The following is a 25219-nucleotide window of genomic DNA, read 5'->3' as shown; positions in this document are numbered from 1 at the left end:
TTTCTAAAATACAAGAGCACAAATATAAAGGGGCGCAAATTAGAAGTAGAATCGAACAAATAGGCTCGGAAAATCCCACACACCACACCTTAATTTTAGAACAAAGCTTTCAGAGGGCAAAACAAATCACACATCTCATAGATAACAACAACCAAGAGACGACAGACCCTGAAAAAATTCAATCAATATTTAGAGACTATTATACGCAACTATATAAGTTCGAAGAGACAAACATAGACATACAAGACAAATTCCTTAAGTTTATTAAACCATTACATGACAGCGACAAAATTAATATTGACACCCCCTTTCAGCCAGTCGGCATAACCAAAGCCATACTGAAATTAAATTCAAATAAATCGCCAGGGCCGGACGGCCTGACAAGCGAATTTTTTAAAGCCTTTTCAACCGACCTAATTTTTCTCCTTTTAGCTACCTTTAGAGAAATGTTTCTGCTAGAACAATGCCACGAAAATTTCAATAGATCATACATAACATTAATACGCAAACCCAAAACCGATCCTAAACTAACCCAAAACTATAGACCTATTTCTCTCCTAAACACTGATTACAAAATCCTATCCAAAGCTCTAGTCTCCAAAATTGAACCGCACTTGCATAAAATTATAAATGTAGACCAACAATGTACATCACAGGTAGGAACATACAAAATCACAATCACTTAATTAGAGACATCATCCACTACACACACGAGACAAACACACAAGCATGCATACTCAGTTTAGATCAAGAAAAAGCCTTCGACCGGGTAGCTCACAAATACCTTCACAAAATCTTAGAAGCAAACAATTTAGGACAATACTTTACGACATGGATAAAAATAATCTATTTTAATGCACATAGTCACTTACTGATAAACCATAATATTTCCCAACCCTTTAGAATAAATAAATCAGTCAGACAAGGCTGTCCCCTATCTCCAATCCTTTATATACTAACACTCGAACCCCTTTTAGAATGCATTAGAAACACTAGAGACATTAGAGGAATCGACATCCCAAATCAATTAAACAAAAAAATTCTAGCGTACGCTGATGATACAGCTTTTACGCTCCAAACCGAAAAATCTATCATTCTAATAACAGACATTTTCCTTGACTTTGGGCTGGGTAGCGGGTCAAAAATTAACCTAATGAAAACCAAAATTATGGGACTTGGACGGTGGATCAACAAACCCAATTACCCACTAAACATGCTAGGTACCAACAAACTAAAACTTTACGGCATAACCCACTATAGTAACCCACACACCAACAACGATGATGAATGGAAACAAGTATTAAGCAAAATCCAAAACACCATAGCACTTTATAAATTTAGCTCAACAACAATTTTTGCTAGGTCATCTATAATTAATAGGTATGTCATCCCAAAAATCACCTATATAGCCACGACTAAAACAATCCCAAAGCCAACAATTAAACATCTGAATAAAATCATTAGAGAGTACATATTTCAGACCACAATTTCAAACATTAGCCACAACACTTTAGTACAAAACAAACTTCATGGAGGAATAAACCTGCACGATATACAGACCAAAATCAATACATTCAGACTAACACACATTAGCAGAATAATTAGCCAACCAAACTTTCACCCTCTAGCTCACTACTATATAGGCATTCAGCTAAACAAACTTACAAAAATCAATAATACAACTCCACATTACATAGGAGGAAAACACAGTCCCTTTTACACAGAATGTTTACAAATATTAAAAAACAACGAAAAACTTGTTCACAAAAAGTCACAAAACATTTACAAAAAGTTAGTGCAAAAGCTCTCAACTCCACTATACAACAGAATTCAATGGTGTAGGAAATACGCTCTAACAGACACAATGGACACCTTCAGAAACCTACACCTCAAAACCATCACACCCAAAGCCAGGGAAATAACTTACAGACTCATCTACAATTCAACACCCCTAGCAAAACAACAGAAACCATTTTGCCCACTATGCAGACAAAACACACCCGAAACCGAAACGCACATCTATTTAGAATGCCCCACCATACAAAACATGAAAAAGACGCCAGAAAACAAAATAATAAAAAACGAGACCTACAATATAGATATAGTCATAACTCTAAACAAAATCCCAATACAAAGAGATAGGACGGACCTAGAGCAAAAAGCAAGGACGGTAGCTATATATAGACAGACTATTCGGAACAGCAGAATAAAAGCAAAACACGACAAGGTACAGTTCACGGGACACGTACTAGACTTGATTTATCGTAGACGACTCGACAATGACAGCACTCAAACACATATACCATAATTAACAACACCAAAACGTAAAGAACATATTACACTGCATTTGCCACCTGGAACGCCTAATCGAACTGACACATCCCCCTTTCATCACACCCTCTCCGCCCCCCGCCCCTAAACCTCATGATCCCAATATCAAATTTCCCCTCAAAACTGCATCCCCTTGTCCCCATCACCACCACCCCTGTGATGAAGTACTATGTTAAACAGTGACAATGATGTATTATCCAAATACATTTCTAACAACATCAATGTAACTCCCACCCCTCAACCCCCATGTCCCCACTTTGTGTCGCATCATTTATCATTTGGCATTTCATTTTCCTATTGTTGCTTTTTGTGTATTGTTTAATTTATAAAGCTTACAAACATTGTAAAGCTATCAATTGTTACTATATTACTATTATCATATATGTAAGGTACTTTGGTCCACAACGTACAATTGACCCCAATGACCCGTACTCCTTTTGTATTCATTGTATTATCACCAAATTAACACTTACAGTTGTTTCGTTAACTTTACTAACTCTTTTATGTGAACACCATTTTTTTTATCTATAAAACTCCACTGTATCCCTACACGTGATAGCTACACGCCTACCCACCCCTAACCTGTCGGTACTAAACATTCTTCTAAACATAAACACCGACTCGAACATACCAACCGTTCATCCTCCCACTAATTCGCTAAGACAGCAATCTGTTCGTCAAACCCTCCCCCCCCACCCACACACACTACAAATGGTAACACCTCAGCAGTCAGATAACACAGCACAAAATTTGACGATTGGCTTGCCTTAAAACACGCAGTCACCCTCTCCACGCCTCGTCAGACACATCTACCCACTCCCCCCTCTCCCCCTCTATCCACTTACCCTCAGACATGAAAACACCACTTTCCCTTTAACTGTTCCAACGACCCCACCACCCACCCCAACATCAATTTCGAATATCTATTCATTTACTTTTTAAAGTTCTAAATCTTGTTTCTTTCCCCTCATTTTTTACACAGCAACCTTTTGAAAAATCAATGCGACCAGTACATAAATAAACACTCTTTTAACTAGTCAACTCAATTTGTTTCCCTACATTGAAAATGCTCCACTGGCCCTTTGTCATTCTCGGAAAAATATCCTTTCCACTCCCCACCCAGACTTCTGACACGTTTATTTGACCTTCACCCCTTTTACTGCCATCTTTTGTAATTTTTGTTATAATCATATACATGACATCATGTAAATATTCATTATGTACATGTTCAAAACCTTTCGTTTTCATTTGAAACTATGTAAAAAATGTGATGTTGATGTACTTGTTTTAATTGCAAATAAAAGTATTAAAAAAAAAAAAAAAGTTTGTCTGCACCATTTATAATTTGTCATTCAGTTTCCTATTGTTGCTTTTTGTGTATTGTTTCATTTGTACAGCTTACAAACATTGTAAAGCTATCATTTGTTACAATTTTAGTATTATCATATATGTAAAGCAAAAAAAAAATAATAAATATATATATATATATATATATATATATATATATATATATATATATATATATATATATATATATATATATATATATATGTAACTAGGGTAGTTACCATACTATTGTAAGAACGTATTAAAGTCTGATGCAACAGGTGTTGGACTGATAAGCCACGGCGTATTTTGGGAAGCAATACGACAAAGCCGCTGCGCAGTCACAGTCTGACGTAATAGTGCAGGTGGTCTAATAATCGGACTGTACGACAGAGCTGCGCAATTAATATTCTGATGCAACGATTAGAATACGATTACGAATACGATTACGAATACGATTACGAATACAAGGGATATATGGGAAGGCGAGAGTTGAGAAGGGGAAGCCGAACTGTAGAGACGTGTTTGGGAGTATCAAGTTGGTTACTGAACGGGGTAGACGTATTGTGTTATGTGAGGATAGGAATTATGGACACGTGCATTCTGTTATGTGAGGACTAGTGAGGACAGTGGGGGTCAGTTGGTTCATTGTATTCTTATGGAGCATTGATGCATTTTTATGTGGAGCATTTCTATTGATTCATGTAATAAAGAGATCAATGTAAACCTGCATTTCCGAGTATCTATATTGTGGTCGATGTTGTGTGCTGGTCAAAGGTAGCACGAGTAAATACACTCGGTAACACTTGGCTCTGTCAGCAGTGAAATCGGTAACATTTGGCACTACAAGCAAATAGACTCGGTAACATTTGGCGTTGTCGAGCAGAAGAATTCAACTAGACCAGCCGCTAGGGCACCCATTATCAACCTAGTTAATAACTGTGTTTCGTGTGTGTGAATTCGGACATTCAGGAACAGGGAAAAGTATTCTTACATACACGGTAGGTAAGGTCTTTTTTTTTACTCAAAGAATTAAAATTAGAATGTCTACTCTGGACGAGAAGCAGACCCATGTTGTGGTCCTGCCCAGAGAGTCCCACATCAACAAATTTTACGGGGACGGTGATCCAACCTTAACCAACAGGTTCAGTGAAGAGGTCAAAGCTGCCTGGGCCTCGAGATACATGGCACCAGAGGAAAGATTAAGATTGTTGATGGGCAGTATAGGAGAGACGGTTAGGGCAGAGGTCAAATGCCACGATAAAACCATCCAAACAGATCCAGATAAGGTGCTAGATCTAATTGAGGAGACCTTTGGGGAGAGACGGTCGGGATCGCAACTGCTATCGGGTTTCGTAGGCTCAAAGCAGAGAAAGGCGGAGAGTGTGATGGAATATTCACACCGAATGAACAGGGCCTTTGATGCGGTAAAGGGCAAAACACCCGACATTGATGTGCGCCTACTGAGGGACCATTTCATCGAGGGGCTAGCAACCCCTATCTTAAGGAGAGATTTGAAAGAAGAGGTCTACAAAGACCCACAGTTGACCTTCCTTCAGGTCAGGAACTCAGCGATCCGCAGGTCCGAGGATGAGGACCAATCGAACTGTTCGGTAGACAAAGTCTCTGTGCCGGAACAGAAACAATCCCCACCCACAGGGACCGGCACGATGGAAACCATGATGGCTCAACTGTTGGCCCACCTGGATAAGGTTGACCAACGATTGGAGAGGTTAGAAAGCAGGTCAACAGCAGAGAATCAGGGCAAAAACGGGACAAAACATAGACAGGTTGGACAGCCGCGACCTGCTGGTCCATCACTCCAGTGGACAGCTGACGGTCGACCAATCTGCCTGTCCTGCTCACAACCCGGACATATGGCACGGTACTGTCCGGTGAAACGATCGCCCTCTGTAGGGCAGGTCAAGGCTACAGAGCGGCGAGGTTATGGCCCAAGAAACAAAATGATGGGAGTCTGTCCCGAAACGATGATTACGATCGGGGACATCGCGGTGAAGGCAATTGTGGATACAGGCTCCCAGGTGACGACAATTACGGAACAATTTTACACCAAATGGATGAAAGGAAAAGACCATAGTTTAAGGTCTGACACATGCATGCGCCTAACGGCAGCTAATGGATTAACCATTCCATATTGTGGTTATTTTCTGGCGGATGTCGTGGTGGCGGGACATAGGTTGAAGCAGGTTGGGGTGTTCGTTACGAAACACAACCTAGAGACAAATGTGTCAAATATACCTTGCCTGTTGGGCATGAATATTCTTGGCCAGTTGCCAGAATTTCTTACAAATATTGTCGGATCGACCACACCAGGTCGGGGATCCAAGTTGGCCAGGTTTGCCAAGACCAGAGGAAGGATATCAGTCCCGGCAAACACGGTCAAGGCAATCACATTACAAATTGGTGATAGAAGCGTGAATGGTGATGTGATGATAGAACCATGTGGCGCCGCACTGAGGGCAGGCGTCGTGTTACTGCGGACATACACGTCTGCGGAAAATGGACTGGTTCAAGGATTAGTGGCAAATGTTTTGGATGAGGAAATTTTTATACCGCCTAACACTCTGGTAGGAGTACCACAGAACGTCGAGGTACAAAAGTCGGCACAGTGCATCGAACTGATCAATACCAGCAGTAATGAAGTAACAATTAGGTCGGTCAATGTGACGGCCGAGGTGAAGAAAGAGGATGGCCGATCATATACATTCCCGGAAACTGAGGACCCAAAACTAAATGAATTGCTGAATAAGTACAGGGATATATTTGCCTCGTACGAGGGTGATTTGGGTTACACGGAAGTAATAAAACACCAGATACCCTTACTACAAGACAAGCCTGTGGCGCAACCTTATCGAAGATTACCACCAAGTCACTACTCTGCGGTGAAAGCACACCTGAACGATCTACTGAAAAAGGGAATTATTACAACCAGCACAAGCCCGTATGCGGCACCGATAGTAGTGGTAAAAAAGAAGTCAGGGGAGATAAGACTGTGTTGTGATTACCGGAAATTGAACAATATCACATGAAGGGATACATTCCCCTTGCCTCGTATTGATGAATGTCTTGATGCGTTGGGGGGAGCAAGATTTTTTTCTACCTTGGATTTGGCTAGTGGCTACCACCAAGTGGCCATGCACCCCAACGATCAACATAAGACTGCATTTATTTCTCCACTAGGACTGTACGAGTGGACCCGTATGCCGTTTGGTCTAACTAATGCACCTGCTACATTCCAGCGAGTAATGCAGAGTGCTATGAGTGACTTTCTATTTCAAATAATGTTGGTGTACTTGGATGATATACTAGTTTACTCAAAAACTTGGGAGGACCATCTAGAAAGATTAGAACAAGTGTTTCTCCGTCTTAGAGAGATAGGAGTAAAGCTGAACCCAGACAAATGCGGCTTCGGTCTGAAATCGGTACGTTTTTTGGTTATGTGATTTCGTCTGATGGCATCGCCACTGACCCAGATAGAATTGCAGCTGTTAAAGAATGGAAACAGCCAACAACCACAGTAGAGGTCAGATCATTCTTGGGCTTTGCTTCCTATTATAGAAAATTTGTACCTGGTTTTGCAAAAATTGCCGCACCGTTGCATGACTTGGTAAACAAAATGACAAAGAAACACAGTAAGGAGAAAAAGAAAGGCAAAACACAACTGATAGGTGAATTATGGACTGAGGAATGCCTGAACTCGTTTAAGCTACTGAAAAAGGCTTTGACAGAGGCGCCGATATTAGGATACGCAGACTTTGACAAACCATTTCGCCTAGAAATTGACGCCAGCTCTAAAGGTCTGGGAGCTGTACTATCACAACAACAAGAGCAAGGTTTCAGGGTTATTGCGTATGCCAGTCGAGCTCTGAAGGAATCAGAGAAGAACATGACAAATTACAGCGCCATGAAACTAGAACTTTTGATATTAAAATGGGCTGTGACTGAAAAATTCAGGGACTATCTATTAGGTGCTAAATGTGTGGTATACACTGACAATAACCCCTTGAGTCACCTACAGACAGCAAAGTTGGGATCCATCGAACAGCGATGGGCAGCAGAATTGGCACTCTTTGACCTGGAGATAAAATATCGCCCGGGGCGGTCCAATGGCAATGCGGACGCCTTATCAAGGAATCCTTACGAGAGACCGGGCGATGAGGAAGAAACGCTGACAGGAATATGTGAGGTCAGAGCGTCAACAGATATCCCTCACGGGGTGCAAGTGATGCAAAACGGGCAGACTGTGGTGGAGCACACATCCACAGAGCCCCGAAATATGGACATCAGTGATTTTAATTGCCTTAATCACAAAGAGATAAGAGATGCCCAGAGAACGGATAGTGGCTTACAGCCGCTGTTGAAATACGTCCAGGAACAAAAATTCCCAAGAAGAAGGGAAAGAGAACAGTTTGGTCGAGAAACAAAGAAACTACTGAGTCAGTGGGACCGTCTCAGTATAAAGGATGGTGTTCTCATGCGGAGAATTCATGACCAAATAGACGGGACAATACACCAGGTGGTGGTGCCTGGACAATTACGAGAAGAAGTGCTAAAGTTGGCACATGACAGGGCGGGACACCAGGGTCAGGACAGGACGCACAAAATATTACGACGGCGGTGCTACTGGCCCAATATGGAGATGGAGGTCAAACGCCATTGTGAGGCTTGTGTGAGGTGTCAGCATGCGAAAATGCCAGTTGTCAAAATGAGACAGCCATCATGACACCTACTGGCGACAAAACCACTAGAGATTGTGGCTATGGACTTTACGTCGTTGGAGCAATCATCGGATGGGACGGAACATGTGTTGGTGATGACTGACGTATTCACCAAATGGACTGTCGCGGTGCCCACACGAGATCAGACGGCCAAAACAGTGGCAAAGGTCTTAATAGAACATTGGTTCATCAAATATGGCATACCAATACAATTACACTCTGACCAAGGAAGGGCCTTCGAGTCAGAAGTAATTAACCAACTGTGCAGCCACTACGGGATCAACAAATCTAGAACAACCACATATAATCCCAAAGGAAACGGACAGTGCGAGCGGTTCAACCGCAGCATGCATGATTTGCTGCGTACTCTAGAACCTGAACAGAAAAAACGTTGGCCTGATTTTCTCCCAGAGTTGGTATATCTATACAACTGCACCCCCCATGCCACAACCGGTTTTTCGCCACACATGTTACTGTTCGGACGGGAGGCTCGACTCCCTCTTGACTTGTTCCTAGGAAAAAAGGAAAGTATGACTGGCTCATACACCGCACTGGAATATGTGAATGAACATATGAGACGAATAAGAGAAATGTACAGGGTAGTACAAGGAAGACTAGAACATGAAGCACGGCGAAGAGAACCGCGGGTACAGACAAAAGACCCGCCACTCCAACTGAACGACAAAGTATTACTGCGTAGCCACCCATTAGGCAGAAACAAAATCCACGACCTCTGGGGACAGGAGATATGGCAAGTCGTGGAGACGCCTAAAGTAGCCGGTGGCCCCTTTAAAATAAGACCCACCAATCACACCAAACCGGATCGGTGGGCGAATATTGCTCAACTAAAGAAATATTGGCATAGTCAAGAAGAGCATTTACACACAAAGAAACCTAAGACAATTAGGGAACCGGAAACTACAACGGAAATTCTCATACCCATCCCGGAACCATGTCACCATCAACAGCACAACAGCGATACACAAGTGGAGAATAACTGCAACAATGAGGATCCCGGTCCTCCCAGAAGCAGAGAGACATTAGAACAGCAGATAAGTGGTCCGCGGAGAAGTTTGAGAAACAGAAAGAATACGAAATTTTTCGTCAGCAACCATCAATTCTTTCATGGTCGCGCTGGGATGAGAACAGACTGTTCAAAAGCTATCAAAGTGAACTGGTGAAGACACCAAACGAAAAAAGGCGGAGGTGGATGTGAATTCTAGAACTGCTTTGTGTCTGAGGAATATGATGTAGACACATTTGATAGTGAAATAGGGATAACTGTCAATCTTATACGAATGTGACGACATTGACAGTGAGTGGAACAATAAATTTTTTTACGGCGGTGCGTTTGACATTGAAGGAGTGCACCTGCCAAGCGTTGTTTGTGGTTGAAAACACACACAAAAAAAGGCGGGGGTGGATGTAACTAGGGTAGTTACCGTACTATTGTAAGAACGTATTAAAGTCTGATGCAACAGGTGTTGGACTGATAAGCCACGGCGTATTTTGGGAAGCAATACGACAAAGCCGCTGCGCAGTCACAGTCTGACGTAATAGTGCAGGTGGTCTAATAATCGGACTGTACGACAGAGCTGCGCAATTAATATTCTGATGCAACGATTAGAATACGATTACGAATACGATTACGAATACGATTACGAATACAAGGGATATATGGGAAGGCGAGAGTTGAGAAGGGGAAGCCGAACTGTAGAGACGTGTTTGGGAGTATCAAGTTGGTTACTGAACGGGGTAGACGTATTGTGTTATGTGAGGATAGGAATTATGGACACGTGCATTCTGTTATGTGAGGACTAGTGAGGACAGTGGGGGTCAGTTGGTTCATTGTATTCTTATGGAACATTGATGCATTTTTATGTGGAGCATTTCTATTGATTCATGTAATAAAGAGATCAATGTAAACCTGCATTTCCGAGTATCTATATTGTGGTCGATGTTGTGTGCTGGTCAAAGGTAGCACGAGTAAATACACTCGGTAACACTTGGCTCTGTCAGCAGTGAAATCGGTAACATTTGGCACTACAAGCAAATAGACTCGGTAACATATATATATATATAGAATTACACCACGAACTCACACGCTGTAGATGTAGAACATCACAGCGTTCAGGTCACGCAACATTGCTCCTGATGTGTGGGCCACCGCACCCAACCAATCCCTACCCGTTTCAACCCATGCCGCTTTGACCCCGCCCACCCCACCGATACAGTGCAACATTTTGACATAAAGGCACAGTTTTTTGTAAATTTTATTATTGAATTAATTTTTTTATTATATCAGTCAGGACAAGTTCCTTTATTTTATGCATTTGTTGTTTACACATGTATCACCCTTTTTAAAAAATGCGAGGCATTTGAGATGTACATTACTAAGCAGAATACCATTTAAAATGTATTATGTGAGTATGGGGGATTCTTTCCCCCCCTTTTTTTTTGGAAGTGATCAAAAAGTTAAACTGTAATCTGGAAAAAAAAAGTTTGTCTACATCGATGTCTTGATAGGATTATATATATATATATATATATATATATATATATATATATATATATATATATATATATATATATATATATATTATATATATATATATAGCTTATACCCGTGCTTCGCCACGGTGTGGATATAGATATTATATGCGCGCGGGTGGTAGTCTCTGCATCGGGGCGAATATTCCTTCAGCGCACGCAGTGCGCAAGGTTAGCTTATACCCATGCTTCGCTAAGGTGTGGATATGGGGAGCCGGACGTTTTCCCGAAAGACACTTGCCCGAATGCCGTTTGCCCGAAGGCCAATTTCCAGAATGGACACTTGCCCGAATGCGACGAATGCCCGAATGGACACTTGCCCGAATGCGACAAATGCCCGAATGGACACTTTCCCGAATGCGACAAACGCCCGAATGGACACTTGCCCGAATGCGACAAACGCCCAAATGGATACTTGCCCGAATGCGACAAATGCCCGAATGGACACTTGCCCGAATTTATATAATTTATATCGAAAATATATACAAATATATACTTTTAACAGTGTCCGCCCCCCCGAAGAAAGTCTACCGCCCCCCCCCCCCCCCCCCCGAAAATTTCAAGTGCCCCCCTCCCGGAGAAAAAAGTCTGGAAGAAACACTGAATATAGTGTGGCCTATTTTCCTCAGTAGGCATTTAGTGGCAGGCACTTTTTGGCAGGGATGATGTGCTGAGGTTGTTTAACACCGCTAAGGACAACAGGCTTGCAATAGTTATGATCATTTGTTATGAGCAAAGGTATGTATGAAAACGAACGTTTTATGTTCCTCATTTTCATTGAGCACAGCTTTATAGAAGTTTTCTATAATTGACGTCACGCATCAACCCTTCATTATAGGTCATAAATTGCGGTCCTGCGTAAGTTGACGTCACATTAGCATAATTATGTGACATCGTTTATGGACAACCCCATATGACTCATTTTGGGTATTTGGTATCAACACTTTGACAACAAAGGTTATTCCAAATGTATATTGGAGGTTATGACTTGACATCTATCATAAATGACATAATGAACTTCAGGGGTGGAGTAACTGGTTTTGAGACGACGTTTTACGTAGGAATTGGAGAGATAAAAAACGTGGTCATTTATGATTAACTCACTAATTAAAGGAAAAAAATACATGAAAATATGAAATGAAAATAGCAAGCAAACAATAACAATTAACTCAAACTAATATTTAAATAAACATTAGATATGTAGTGGTAGTTCTATAAAAATAGGGGCTTTCTTAAAGTCTAAACATTGCATCTCATAATAATAATTCTAGAACTGATGTTTATTGTCAGTCAATTAAATTGTTTAAAGGGCAGAATTTAAAAAAACAATGTATGCTACTTTGTATTTAAACACAAGACAATCGTATTTAATAGCAAACATCAATACATTTCCTTTCAAATAGAAATTAAAGGGAAATGACTCAAAATTATATTTTCTTAAGATGGCCGCTGTTTTTAATAGCAAATTTACTATCTTGAACATCGTTGTTAAACTTTAATTTTATGACAGTTTTATTTATTTAACCCTTAACTGTGGATTAATATTCAATTATTTTAGTATTTTAGTAGAATATGCAAAAATATATTCATATTTAAGCCATATTTATTAGTTACCTTATCCCTACATTACTAGCGACGGCCGAATTGATTACGCTAAAACGATAGATTACCAAAAAAAAAAAAAAAAAAAAAAAAAAAAAAAATTGAGAGCCGACGCTCTTTCGAACGTCCGCCCAGACATCTCTCCTCCTTGAACCCAAGGCGTCATTTAAACCGCCGCCGAACACCACGTTTACCCGGCCGCCCGTGCCTAAAGCGACGACGGACTGACACTACTATATATATATATATATATATATATATATATATATATATATATATATATATATATATATATATATATATATATATATATATATATATATATGGTGCCCTGTCAAAACGGCCCGGGACAAATCGGCCCCGTCAAAACGGCCCCGTTAATTTGAACCCGTCAAATCGACCCCCGACAAAACGACCCAGTCAAAATAGCCCCGTCAAAAGGGCCCCGACTTATTGGCTCCCGTCAATTGGGCTCCCGTCATATTGACTTGCGACATATAGGCTCCCGACAAATGGGCTCCCGATATTTAGGCTCCCGACAAATGGACTCCCGACATATTAACCCCTGACAAATAGGCTCAGGACATATTGTCTCCCGACAAAGCGGCTCCCGACATATTGGCTCCCGACATAAGGGCTCAAGACAAATGGGCTCCCGGCAAATAGGCTCACGACATATTGGCTACCGACAAATGGGCTCCCGACATATTGGCTCCCGGCAATCGGGCTCCTGACATATTGGCTTTTGACAAAATTACTCCGACATATTGGCTCCAGACCAATGAATGGCATGACCACTATTGGCATAAACGTAACCATTTTAAATGCCCGAATGAACCAACATGAACCAACATAAATTCACAAGCAAATCGAGGCCTTAACAGCTAAATTCCACCAATTCTAAAGTTTTGATAATGTTTAATTTACAACAGAAAAGATCTGTTGCTTAAAAGCGAGCACAGAAGTGTAAATGTATAATATACATGATGTTTACATGATAACAGCATTTTGTTTTGATAACCTACAAGCATACTGCAGTTAGGAAGGTACAGCGTGGACCCTTCTCCCCACACACTGAGTTGGAACAGCCTAGAACCGACTCAATTATGGATGTTATAGATAGATGACCCTTAAATTAAAACATACTATATTTTATAATAGATAAACTAATATAAAAATAAGGCCTGCCGAACAAGAGATGCATATTGTATTACATAAGAGTGTTGGATAAAGCTAAGTCTAAAGAATATTGATGAAGGGGTCCCACTGGCAGGTGTCATATTCAATGAGACCGCTTTGCCGGGAGACTTAGTCTCTACAGAAACGGTATTGTCAGTGCAGTGGCGTAACTAGGATTTTTGGGCCCCTATCCAAAAATTATCAGTGGGCCCCTTCGTCAGCCGTTAGGCCAGTGGCGTCGCTAGGTCGGGTGTCACCCGGTGCGGCACTTCGTACTGTCACCCCCTCCCAGGAAACAAAGCATATATATATATATATATATATATATATATATATATATATATATATATATATATATATATATATATATGTATATACGTGTGTGTGTGTGAGTGTCGGCCTACATAGGCCTAAAATTTATATATATGCCACATACTGGTATACGTACGTGTTTAAGCTTTAATCACTGCAGACTTAATAGTAACGATGTTTATCTACAGTCTGTTTATAATACAGTTGGATGTAGCATCGTTTTCTTTATAGTTTACGTTTACGTCGTGGTGTTACCCCCCCCCCCCCCCTCTTGATATAATTTTCGATTTGTACTTAGAAGACTATTTAACTTTAACTAATGGATCTGGAAAAATGGCATTTCATTCTATACATTTTGCAATTTTTTGCCTTTGGTGTCACCCCCCTAAATGGTGTCACCCGTTGCGGTCCGCACCCCCCCCCCCCACCGCCCCGCCTTCGCTACGCCTATGCGTTAGGCTACAGAGGAGTTAAACGAAGAGATCAACTTCTTCTTTCGATGGATATTTTTTAATATATAAATACTCTGAAAGCAACATTTTGTATTTTATATGTTCTGATTATGTATTTATACTATATTATTATGTTTGCCTACTACTGCTAAAAAGTTTATTTATAGGCTGATTCTCTCAATGTCTTGCACGACAAAGTGATATCGCCTGTAGTGTTATTATAAAGATTGGGCTCTGTTTGACCCACACACACACACACTGAATCCCACTGCCGAAACGGTGGGGGGGGGGGGGGGCTTTTTGGAACTTTTAACCATTTTCTTTTTTAAAAATTATTTATTTGTAACAAATATTAAAATTCCATTGTAAAAGTTTTAATTTTTTTGAGGGAAAAGGGCCCCTATGTGCCTTGGGCCCCTATGCCTTGCTTACGCTAGCTTTACGGTAGCTACGCCACTGTGTCAGTGGTCCTTTTGTCTGGAGCCAAATTGACAGGAGCCTTTTTGTCGTGAGCCAAAATGACGCTAGCCTATTTGTCGGGAGTCGTAATGACGGGGGTCGTTTTGTGGAGAAACTAAATGGTGGGAGCCTATTTGTCGGGAGCCAAAATGACTGGAGCCTATTTGTCAGGAGCCTTATTGACTGGAGCCTTTTTGTCGGGAGCCTATATAACGGGAGCCTATTTGTCGGTAGCCTAAATGACGGGAGCCTATTTGTCGGGAGCCTATATGACGGGATCCATATGTCGCTGGCCCTTGACGGGGCCTATTTGTCGGGGCCGATTTGTCGGGGTCGTTTTGACGGGGCCGTTTTGTCATTGGCCGTTTTGACGCCGCACGATATATATATATATATATATATATATATATATATATATATATATATATATATATATATATATATATATATATGTAGCTAGGGTGGGCCTAACTACTAGTTACAAATCTGATAACGAACGAGAAGCCGAGACGCAGTATTGCAGTCTGACACAACATAGCAGGTGGCTTATTGGGTCGGGCTGATAACAATCTCAAAGCCAACGCGTGCTATTTTGGGAAACGGTACGAGGAGATCCAGACGGCCTGTCAACTTTGATTGATAGGATGCAGATGTTATTTCACGGACTGTACGTTAGAACTACGCAACTAGTGGTCGGAGACATCGAGTACAAGTATCGATTACGGAGGAATACAAGTACGGAGACGAGTACGGATACAAGGCATAAATAGGAGGGGACGACTGAACTCAGAGCTCTCTTCCATCTTCATCGCTCGCTTTAGATCAGTCAGTCTGTGTGACATACTCAAGTTGGTTATATTGTGTTAAGAAGGACAATAGACATGTGGATTCAGTTATATGAAGCCTAGTGAGGACTGTTAGGGGGTCAGTTGATTCAGACTATTATTGTGAAACATTTCTGTTGATTCATTGTGTTATATTGAAGCATTTCTTGATTCATGTAATAAAAGGATCAATAGCGAACCTGCATCTTCGAGTCTTTCTACTGTAGTCGATGTTGTGTAGCATGAGTGGTTCAACTCGTTACAATTGGCGTTGTCGGCAGGATAGACTCGGGGAAGGTCACATTTGGCGTTGCGAACAGGAAAGATGCAACTAGCCTAGGTCACATTTGGCGTCGTCGAGCAGGATGAATTCAACTAGACTTGCCGTTTGAGGCACCCATAGTCAACCTTGTGCATAACTGTGTTTTGTGTGTATGTGAATTCGGACATTCAGGAACTGTGAAAATCGAGGAAAATTTTTCATACACACACGGTAAGAAACGTCTTTTTTTATTTGAAGGAAATAAATAAAAGGGAAAACTGAAATCAGAATCGAGGAAATTGAAAAGAACAGAGATGAGACACCTTTCATTATCATTCTGGCTTGGTGTCACATGCTCTTTTGCTGCTGCAAGCATGTGGCTCAGTATACCCCTAGTTGTAGCACCAACTACCCTGGGGACAGCTATGGGGCTGACCACCAGCATCCAGATAATTGTCATTGGTATCTCCAACTGGGTTGTTGGACAAATACTGGGCAAAGATGGCAACCAAGATATGGATGTAACTCTTGGACACTGGAAATGGGTCATGAGCTCCCTTTTGGGCAACACTATCTGCTGCATAGCTGCAACATTTTTCCTTGGTGTGAGTGGCAGACGCGGGAGTGATATTTTAGATATCGGAAAGGAACAAAAACTCCTGCTGGCCCAACAATCTGAGTCAGATAAGATAGGCAACGGTAAAGATGACCCTTTGCCTCCAGATGGACCAGGACAAAATGTGGACAAAAGGCCGATCCATATTGTGGTCCTGCCCAGTGAGTCCCACATCAACAAATTTCACGGGGACGGTGATCCAACTTTAACCAACAGGTTCAGTGAAGAGGCCAAAGCGGCCTGGGCCTCGAGAGGCATGTCACCAGAGGAAAGATTAAGACTGCTGATGGGAAGTATAGGAGAGACGGTCAGGGCAGAGGTAGAATGCCACGATAAAACCACCCAATCAGATCCAGATAAGGTGCTGGATCTGATTATGGAGACCTTTGGGGAGAGACGGTCGGGTTCGCAACTGCTAACGGTGTTAGTAGGCTTGAAGCAGAGAATGGCGGAGAGTGTGATGGAGTATTCACACAGAATAAACAGGGCCTTTGATTCGGTAAAGGGCAAAATACCCGACATGGATGTACGCCTACTGAGGGACCATTTCATCGAGGGGCTAGCAACCCCGATCCTAAGAAGAGAGTTGAAAGAGGAGGTCCACAAAGACCCGCAGTTGACCTTCCTTCAGGTCAGGAACTCAGCGATCCGCAGGTCCGAAGATGAGGACCAATCGAACTGTTCGGTGGACAAAGTCTCTGTGCCTGAACAGAGACAATCCCCACCCACAGGGGCCGACACGATGGAGACCATGATGGCTCAACTGTTGGCCCACCTGGTTAAGGTTGACCAACGATTGGAGAGGTTAGACAGCAGGTCAACAGCTGAGAATCAGGGCAAAAACGGGACAAAACAGAGACAGGTTGGACAGCCGCGACCTGCCGGTCCATCGCTCCGGTGGACGGCTGATGGTCGACCAATTTGCGTGTCCCGCTCACAACCCGGACATATGGCACAACACTGTCCGGTGAAACGATCGCTCTCTGTAGGGCAGGTCAAGGCTACAGAGCGGCGAGGTAATGACTTAGTAAACAAAATGACAAAGAAACACAGTAAGGAGAAAAAGAAAGGCAAAACACAACTAATGGAAAAAATGAACTGTGAAATGAACTTGAATGTTGAAAAGTTTCAAGTGAACAATTTGTTGGTAGAGAAAAATGATGATAAGAAGAAAATTGGTAGACTTAATAAAGGAATTCAAAGTCTAACCAGGAAACTGGATAGGAAAAGTTCATGCAAATTAAAAGCACAGGAGAAATGTTCATCTTTAGAGTGTCTGTTATCGGAAGAAGTAAATAAAAATAGTGGACAACAGAACAGTGTTGGCAAACTAGAAAAATTATCAGATATTGAAAAAGAACTTCAAATTACAGCAAAGTTGGGATCCATCGAACAGCGATGGGCAGCAGAATTGGCACTCTTTGACCTGGAGATAAAATATCGCCCAGGGCAGTCCAATGGTAATGCTGACGCGTTATCAAGGAATCCTTACGAGAGACCGGGTGATGAGGAAGAAACACTGACAGGAATATGTGAGGTCAGAGCGTCAACAGATATCCCTCATGGGGTACAAGTGATGCAGAACGGGCAGACCGGGGTGGAGCACATATCCACGGAACCCGAACATATGGACAGTGGTGATTTTATTTGCCTTAATCACCAAAAGATAAGAGATGCCCAGAGAACGGATAGTGGCTTACAACCGCTATTGAAATACGTCCAGGAACAAAAATTCCCAGGAAGAAGGGAAAGAGAACAATTTGGTCGAGAAACAAAGAAAATACTGAGTCAGTGGGACCGTCTCAGTATAGAGGATGGTGATCTCATGCGGAGAATTCATGACCAAATTGATGGGACAATACACCAGGTGGTGGTGCCTGGACAGTTACGGGAAGAAGTGCTAAGGTTGGCACATGACAGGGCAGGACACCAGGGTCAGGACAGGACGCACAAAATATTACGACGGAGGTGTTACTGGCCCAATATGGAAATGGAGGTCAAACGCCATTGTGAGGCTTGTGTGAGGTGTCAGCATGCGAAAATGCCAGTTGTCAAAATGAGACAGCCATCAGGACACCTACTAGCGACAAAACCACTAGAGATTGTGGCTATGGACTTTACGTCGTTGGAGCAATCATCGGATGGGACGGAACATGTGTTGGTAATGACTGATGTATTCACCAAATGGACGGTGGCGGTGCCCACGCGAGATCAGACCGCCAAAACAGTGGCAAAGGTCTTAATAGAACATTGGTTCATCAAATATGGCATACCAAGACAATTACACTCTGACCAAGGAAGGGCTTTCGAGTCAGAAGTAATTAACCAACTGTGCAGCCACTACGGGGTCAACAAATCTAGAACAACCACATTTAATCCGAAAGGAAACGGACAGTGTGAACGGTTCAACCGCAGCATGCATGATTTGCTGCGTACGCTAGAACCTGAACAGAAAAAACGTTGGCCTGATTTTCTCCCAGAGTTGGTATATCTATACAACTGCACACCCCATGCCACAACCGGCTTTACGCCATACATGTTGCTGTTCGGACGGGAGGCTCGACTCCCTCTTGATTTGTTCTTAGGAAAAAGGGAGAGTATGACTGGCTCATACACCGCACTGGAATATGTGAATGAACATATGAGAAGAATTAGAGAAATGTACAGGGTAGTACAGGAAAGACTAGAACATGAAGCACGGCGAAGGGAACCGCCGGTACAGACAAAGGACCCGCCACTCAAACTGAATGACAGGGTATTACTGCGTAGTCACCCGTTAGGCAGAAACAAAATCCACGATCTCTGGGGACAGGAGATATGGCAAGTCGTGGAGATGCCTAAAGTAGCAGGTGGCCCCTTTAAGATAAGACCCATCGATCACGCCAAACCGGATCGGTGGGCGAATATTGCTCAATTAAAGAAATATTGGAATAGGCAAGAAGAGCAGTTACACACAGGGAAATCCAAGACAATTAGGGAACCGGAAACTATAACGGAAATTCACATACCCATCCCGGAACCATACCACCATCATCAGAACAACCGCGATACACAAGTGGAGGATAACGGCAACAAAGAGGATCCCGTTCCTTCCAGAAGCAGAGAGACAGTAGACCATCAGATAAGTGGTCCGCGGAGAAGTTTGAGGAACAGAAGGAAGACGAAATTTTTTGTCAGCAACCATCAAGTCTTTCATGGTCGCGCTGGTATGAGAACAGACGGTTCAAAAAGCTATAAAAGTGAACTGGTGAAGGCACCAAACGAAAAGGGTGGATGTGAATTCTAGAACTGTTTTGTGTCTCAGGAAGACGATGTAGACACAGTTGATATGTGAAATAGGTATAACTGTCAATCGTATACGAATGGGACGTCGTGGACAGTGAGTGGAACAATAAAATTTTTTTACGATTATGCGATTGACTTTGGAGGAGTGCACCTGCCAGGCGTTGTTTGTGGTTGAAAACACACAAAAAAAGGCAGGGGTGGATGTAGCTAGGGTGGGCCTAACTACTAGTTACAAATCTGATAACGAACGAGAAGCCGAGACGCAGTATTGCAGTCTGACGCAACATAGCAGGTGGCTTATTGGGTCGGGCTGATAACAATCTCAAAGCCAACGCGTGCTATTTTGGGAAACGGTACGAGGAGATCCAGACGGCCTGTCAACTTTGATTGATAGGATGCAGATGTTATTTCACGGACTGTACGTTAGAACTACGCAACTAGTGGTCGGAGACATCGAGTACAAGTATCGATTACGGAGGAATACAAGTACGGAGACGAGTACGGATACAAGGCATAAATAGGAGGGGACGACTGAACTCAGAGCTCTCTTCCATCTTCATCGCTCGCTTTAGATCAGTCAGTCTGTGTGACATACTCAAGTTGGTTATATTGTGTTAAGAAGGACAATAGACATGTGGATTCAGTTATATGAAGCCTAGTGAGGACTGTTAGGGGGTCAGTTGATTCAGACTATTATTGTGAAACATTTCTGTTGATTCATTGTGTTATATTGAAGCATTTCTTGATTCATGTAATAAAAGGATCAATAGCGAACCTGCATCTTCGAGTCTTTCTACTGTAGTCGATGTTGTGTAGCATGAGTGGTTCAACTCGTTACAATTGGCGTTGTCGGCAGGATAGACTCGGGGAAGGTCACATTTGGCGTTGCGAACAGGAAAGATGCAACTAGCCTAGGTCACATATATATATATATATATATATATATATATATATATATATATATATATATATATATATATATATATATATATATATATCGGACGGAACCGGGTGACACCCTGGCAAGAAATTGCAAAATATATATAAATTTTTTTATTTTGAATAACAGAAAAGTCAATCAACGTCAGGAGAGGGGGTGACGCCAATATCTAATGACTTACGATGAAACCGATGCTTTTTCCAAATGAACTAATGGGTGAATTTTGCGCACAAATTAATGCCATTATGTAAAATGGGATGGGGATGTCACCAATTGCAACTATATTTATAGGCTTATGTAGACTTTTAAATGTATGTATTGTTACGATCCACGGGATCTTTACAATTTACATGAGTTTGGCCTACAGAAGGGGAAGGGACCTTGCGCAAAATCAATTATTCACTTGGGGCGACGAAATGGGTCGGCAGGCCTCTAATTATACTGCTGTATTACTTTACAGCACGTTTAAAATATAGTTTAATTAATGAAAATGTAAATATATGTGCCTGTGTTTGTTGTCATGTGTAATCAAATGCGTTTTGAGCATGTGCAATGGCATGAATGTAATGAAAGGTAGGGCTAAACGTCACAAGTCTGTCTATTGTCATATTTGACAAATAAAGGTTCATCACCACTAATAAGACTGCACAAGATGGAATATATACATAGAAAAATAGAACAAAGAAAATTAACTTAATCTTTTTGTTTTTAAATTTAAATGAAAAATGCGCTTTGATCAAGGTTGTTACGTTTTGCCACAGGACATGGGGTAAAAAGTAAAAAAAGCTACTATAGCATAATCAAGTCATTAATTTCAATTCAACAAAAATCATCTATTTAAATTCCATGTGGTTGTAGTATGAATAGTAACATTACGAGGGGAGAGTGGGGAGGAAGGGGGTTGCAAACTACACGTAGCGACATCCAATTAAAAAAAAATCATGAATTTCTTTACCTCTAAAACTGCTTCTTAAATTAATACACAAGGTTTAGGTTTTAGTGGGAGTTCATCGAAAGTGGACGTATGAGAACGGAAGGAAGGAGGGGGTGGGGGAAAATCGAAACACATTTTTGTGGACGTCTTAAATGGATTACCTTAAAAGGTTGGGCTATACACGAGACAAAGGTAGGGAAAATATTTTCATATATGTGTTTATTCACCACAACTCCAAATATTTCAAATCTACTTTGACTATTCGACTGGATTTGAGGTTGGTGAAGAACAGTATGTGTTAGTAGCTTCATTTTACCATGTAAGTTAACATTAATTTAAGGAACTTGCAAGTTTAAAATTTTAATTAAATAATTTAGTTATGTCTGAAGGGCACTTATGTCAACTTCACCAGGTGAACTTTAGCCCCACCTTTCCTATATATGTTAGATAATTATTACTTTATTTAGTCTTTAAGTTAAGTAATTGCTAGTAGTGAATAATAGCCTAGACAGCTTACTTAAAAATAATTATTTACGTTAAAATTCTATTGTTTAATTACTCACATGAACCCGATAGTAGAAAATAAAGCCCATTGGAAAAGTTCCCCTTTTTTATTATTATCCTGTCCGGTTGATACCTGTATGATAATTTAAATAGTTATTCTATTATTTATCAGTCATGTGGAATGCAGATAAATAAAAATCAAAGAATGATATTACTGTTTCTTGACTGGATAGTCTAAGAGCATTCTTTTACACTGTTGTTAGCCCTCTACCCTATTCTTTACCCAATGCTTGTTAAAACAGAAATCCAGACTAATTAAGATTTATATATATATATATATACTAGCGTACCCGTCCCCGCGCGTTGCCGCGGGGATATAAGAAAGTCTGATAAAATATATAAGAAGGGTTTCATCAATGCATTACCAATCCTATGTTCTTAGACGGGTACGCTAGTATATATGTATATATGTGTATATATATATATATATATATATATATATATATATATATATATATATATATATATATATATATATATATATATATAAAATATGCAAATAAATATACCATAACTAATTACTAAAGATGCAATAAGGATTTATCTAGCTTACCTACAGTATATCACAGCTTTACTTATTTGTCGTTGCTTCGAGAGTGAATAGGCCTTGAAGTCAACAAAGTTACTTGACATGTACCTCGAGATCTACATAAAAAATAGTTTATGTTTCATAATGTTCTCTAAATCTATCAAGTTTATTTTATCATTTTAAGCTCTGTCGGAGAAAAAGTAGAATCTAAAATATTAATTAGCTGAAAACAGAAAAAAAGTATAAAAACACAAAGACTAAGAATAACTGCGGTTTGTACTGAACTATTTCAGGACTTAGATATTTTGTTATTTAGCAATGAAATAGGTTTAATTAGGTTATAAAGTAGTGACAAATATTGAACGTAAATTAAAAATTGCGGTTACGTGTGCCACCCCCACCCCATCTCCCACTCTTCAGAATTTTTGCTCGTTCATTATAAATAATATAATAAAATACGTTTTATTCTAATGAACAACTAACTTCCAGGCCGATTCAATAGAATTATCTTTCAAATAAATGCAAATAATGTTGTATGCAAGTTGTGAACATACGTCCCGGCACGGTTTTACGAGTGATCCAGTGTGTAGTGCAATATAATAGACGTACAACAACATACGGGTTACAAGACTTAATGAAACAACGACTCGTTAAAACTAAAAGAGTTTAATACTATCTATGGTTCCATGTCAGAATATCCCACGGACAAATTATCTCAGGGCAAATGATCTCAGGAAAAAGCCCTAAATAATAGCGACCCAATAAATAGCTTTAACTTAACCATTTATCTATTGTCGGTACTTATAAGTACCACTTTAATTAAGCGCCTGTATTATTTTTAATTTAAGACAAATTAAAAAAAATATTAATGTAATTGATAGTATTATCTCCCCTGAGTCACAGGTAGGTGGAGGGATAGATGTTTTTTGAAAATTTCTGGTGTGGCGCCATTTTCAATCTCTACCTGTATCTATCGAAAGTTCACAATCGTTCTGAACATATCTCACAAGTATTCCTGATTTCCCTTTGTTTTACCTTATTCTTCAAGTTTTCAACACCGAATATTTTTTATTGGCATCTTCAATATACAGGCAAATGCGTTTAACTTATAGTTATGCAATTTTTATCAAATTGTCTTTGTATTAGATCGATGTTTACAAGTGGATTTGTAAGTACCGTCAGGGCACACGGTCATTTTTTTAGGATTTTTTGGAAATTGCAGATTTTCGATGTGGAGTGACATAAATATTATTTTGATAATTAATTATCGAAATGTACTTAAAAAATATATATTTATGCATTTATAAGAAGGTTAGTATAGAGTTTTTCTCAGAAATATTGTAATTAATTGCATATTTCTAGTAGTAAAAGAATAACAAGAATAGAGGTGGCAGTTGCTGGCTCGTTTACTAGGTTTAGTATTCGTTATTTGTATACCAAAGTATAGTTTTAAAAGTAAGATTTGTAAGGTATATTTGTTGCAAAAAACTGTCTTGCCTACAATAGCTAGCATGTACGTAATGTATACATGTAGACTAGTAATAGTCCATACATCTGCATTTAGTATAGATCGTTTTGTAATTTTGAATCAGTAAACACAAAACAGTAGGCCACTACGGCTATTCCAAACACATTGAGGTCACTTCTATTTATGAACTTTACACTGTAGTGTAGACTTGTCATAACATTCTAATAGGCTACAATTATAATTTGTACTAGCCGTCCCGGCCAGGCCCTGCTCTGGCTTCTGTGAAAAACCTTTCTGTTAAAGACCATTACCTGTGTGTTTAGTAATCATTCTAAACCCGGCATTGCCCACCCAAACCACAACCAACCAAAACCAAAACAACAAAACGCAAACATAACTCTAACACAATTACAAATACAAACGAAAACAAAAACCTAATAACAAACCCAACCACAACCACAAACACCAATACAAACACAAAGAAAAAACAAACAAAAAAGCAAACGGAAACAAAAACCTAACAACAAACCCAAACACAAACACCAATACCAACACAAAAAACAACGAAAAAGCAAACGAAAACAAACCAAATCCAAACGCAAAACCAACCAAAAACACAAATACAAACCCAAAGAAAAAAACACAAACAAAAACGAAAAAAGAAAGAACAAAAACGAACCAAATCAAAACGCAACCACTAACGCAAACCCACCTAAACACCAAGAAAACACTAACGCGAACATAAACGCCTGGGGCGCAATCACCTGTTTTAGCTTAATAAACGACTATAGTACCCCAACTTATTCATAGTTTTTTGCACTCACTTAAACGAACGCGCCTGTTTCAA

The 25219-nt window shown here is 40.5% G+C and overlaps 1 protein-coding gene across 4 annotated transcripts in view; it reads right to left on the bottom strand.

Moving 5' to 3' along the window:
• Positions 1-25219, bottom strand: part of LOC131940911 (uncharacterized) — a 68148-nt gene that overhangs the window by 32362 nt on the left and 10567 nt on the right. For all 4 annotated transcript variants that reach the window (XM_059299818.1, XM_059299819.1, XM_059299820.1 and 1 more), the window contains 2 exons: positions 22929-23020; positions 22375-22448 (listed from right to left, as the gene is read on the bottom strand). In XM_059299818.1, the coding sequence (XP_059155801.1) occupies positions 22375-22448; positions 22929-23020 (166 nt within the window). The remainder of the gene's footprint in view (positions 1-22374; positions 22449-22928; positions 23021-25219) is intronic.

Source organism: Physella acuta, unplaced genomic scaffold (assembly GCF_028476545.2).
Source record: "Physella acuta isolate Inbredline_101_S28 unplaced genomic scaffold, ASM2847654v3 ptg000335l, whole genome shotgun sequence".
Classification (NCBI taxonomy): domain Eukaryota; kingdom Metazoa; phylum Mollusca; class Gastropoda; family Physidae; genus Physella; species Physella acuta.
This window is presented reverse-complemented; position numbering and strand designations above follow the sequence as displayed.